Below are 1,394 nucleotides of genomic sequence, written 5' to 3'. Positions count from 1 at the left end.
TTCCCCTATATCTCCCTATAGGCAAACATTCCCCTATATCTCCCTATAGGCAAACATTCCCCTATATCTCCCTATGACCAAGTATTCTCCTATGGGTCTGTGGCCAAATAATCCCCAGTGACCCTCTAGGGCCCAGTCTCCTCCAGTGATTCCCTATGGCCCAGGGCTGCCATTGGCTTTAGGGGCTTGAAACCACACGCAAAGTCTAAGGATCGGTTCCAAAGCTCCTTGGCTCACCGCTGCTGGGCCCTCGGAGGCGGAAGGAGAGGCCGAGCCGGGCTCCTGGGGCTGCTGCTGGTGGTGGTGCTGCTGCAGTTCGGCCGTCATGGCTCCAGCCGAACCCAAGAACCGACGCAGCGGACGTCGCTCCGGAGGTGAAGGCTGCTGCCCCCGTTCACGGACGCGCATGCGCACTAGAGCCCTCAGCCAACGGACGCCCGGCCACGCCCACAGCGCGAGCCCTCGGGCCAATCCGAGCCAGGCCACAGAGCCTTCCCCGCCCCCTTTTTTCGCCACGCCCCAAATTAAAAAAGACCGTTGGAAACAGACGCACAGAGAGTTCGGAGACGCCCCCCTTTCCCTTTTCTCCTCCTGTCCACGCTGATTGGTTATGCTCTGGGACAAGCCACGCCTCCTCCCTCCTCATTGGCCGAAGCCGTGTTGGCGGCAGCCGCGAAGGAGCCCAATAAGGGCTGCTAAGCTGTGCCACGCCCACCTCTCCCTCATGATCTATCTTCTCGCCTCAGCCCGCTAACTCCACCCCTTCTCTCTTCGCTGATAGGCGCACCCCACTGCCACTCAGATCTTTTCCCCGCCCCTGCTCTTTTCTCCTCCTTCCGGCGCTGAGAGAGAGGCAGATGGTGTTAATTGCCTTAGCGTCGCTGTGAAAGGCCCTCTCACTGCTCTGTCCAGCTCCTGCCAATTCACATTCGTGGGTCTCTTTAATACAGGCCAGCCATACAGTGGCGCCCTTTAAGAGATTTTGGACTTCAACTCCCAGAAGCCTCAGCCATGGTGGCCAATAGCGTGGGATTCTGGGAGCTGAAGTCCAAAATCCCTTAAAGAGCACAGTCTAAAATATGACAGTCTACATCCACACTGGGGAAATTGTGGGCCCCACTACAAACTCCCAACTCCCAGAATTCCATAGCCTTGAGCCAGGGAAGTTAAAGCAGTGCCAAACTGGGTTATTTCTCCATGGTTTTGGGACTTGGTTGTGTACGCTCATCTCCTTCATGTTCGCGGCTTTGGCTTTCACGACTTTGGTTATTCACAGATTTTATTAATAGGTTCCTCTCTAGGAATATCTAGGTCCTCCGGCGCAACTCTGTGGTCAACTTGAACCAAAAGCCACACTGGAAGGCCTAGAGATTCCTAGAGAGGACACTCCACTA

General features: G+C 55.8%; 1 protein-coding gene across 1 annotated transcript in view; it reads right to left on the bottom strand.

Moving 5' to 3' along the window:
• Nucleotides 1-400, bottom strand: part of USP28 (ubiquitin specific peptidase 28) — a 22,638-nt gene extending 22,238 nt beyond the window's left edge. Inside the window, 1 exon segment of the mRNA XM_042475121.1 lies at nucleotides 238-400. Coding sequence (XP_042331055.1) covers nucleotides 238-327 — 90 coding nt within the window. The 5' untranslated portion in view covers nucleotides 328-400.
• Between the last annotated feature and the right edge of the window lie 994 nt (nucleotides 401-1,394).

The sequence above is a fragment of the Sceloporus undulatus genome, chromosome 6 (assembly GCF_019175285.1).
Source record: "Sceloporus undulatus isolate JIND9_A2432 ecotype Alabama chromosome 6, SceUnd_v1.1, whole genome shotgun sequence".
In the NCBI taxonomy this organism is placed as follows: Eukaryota; Metazoa; Chordata; class Lepidosauria; order Squamata; family Phrynosomatidae; genus Sceloporus; species Sceloporus undulatus.
Note: the sequence above shows the minus strand (reverse complement) of the source record. Positions and strands in the feature narration are given on the sequence as shown.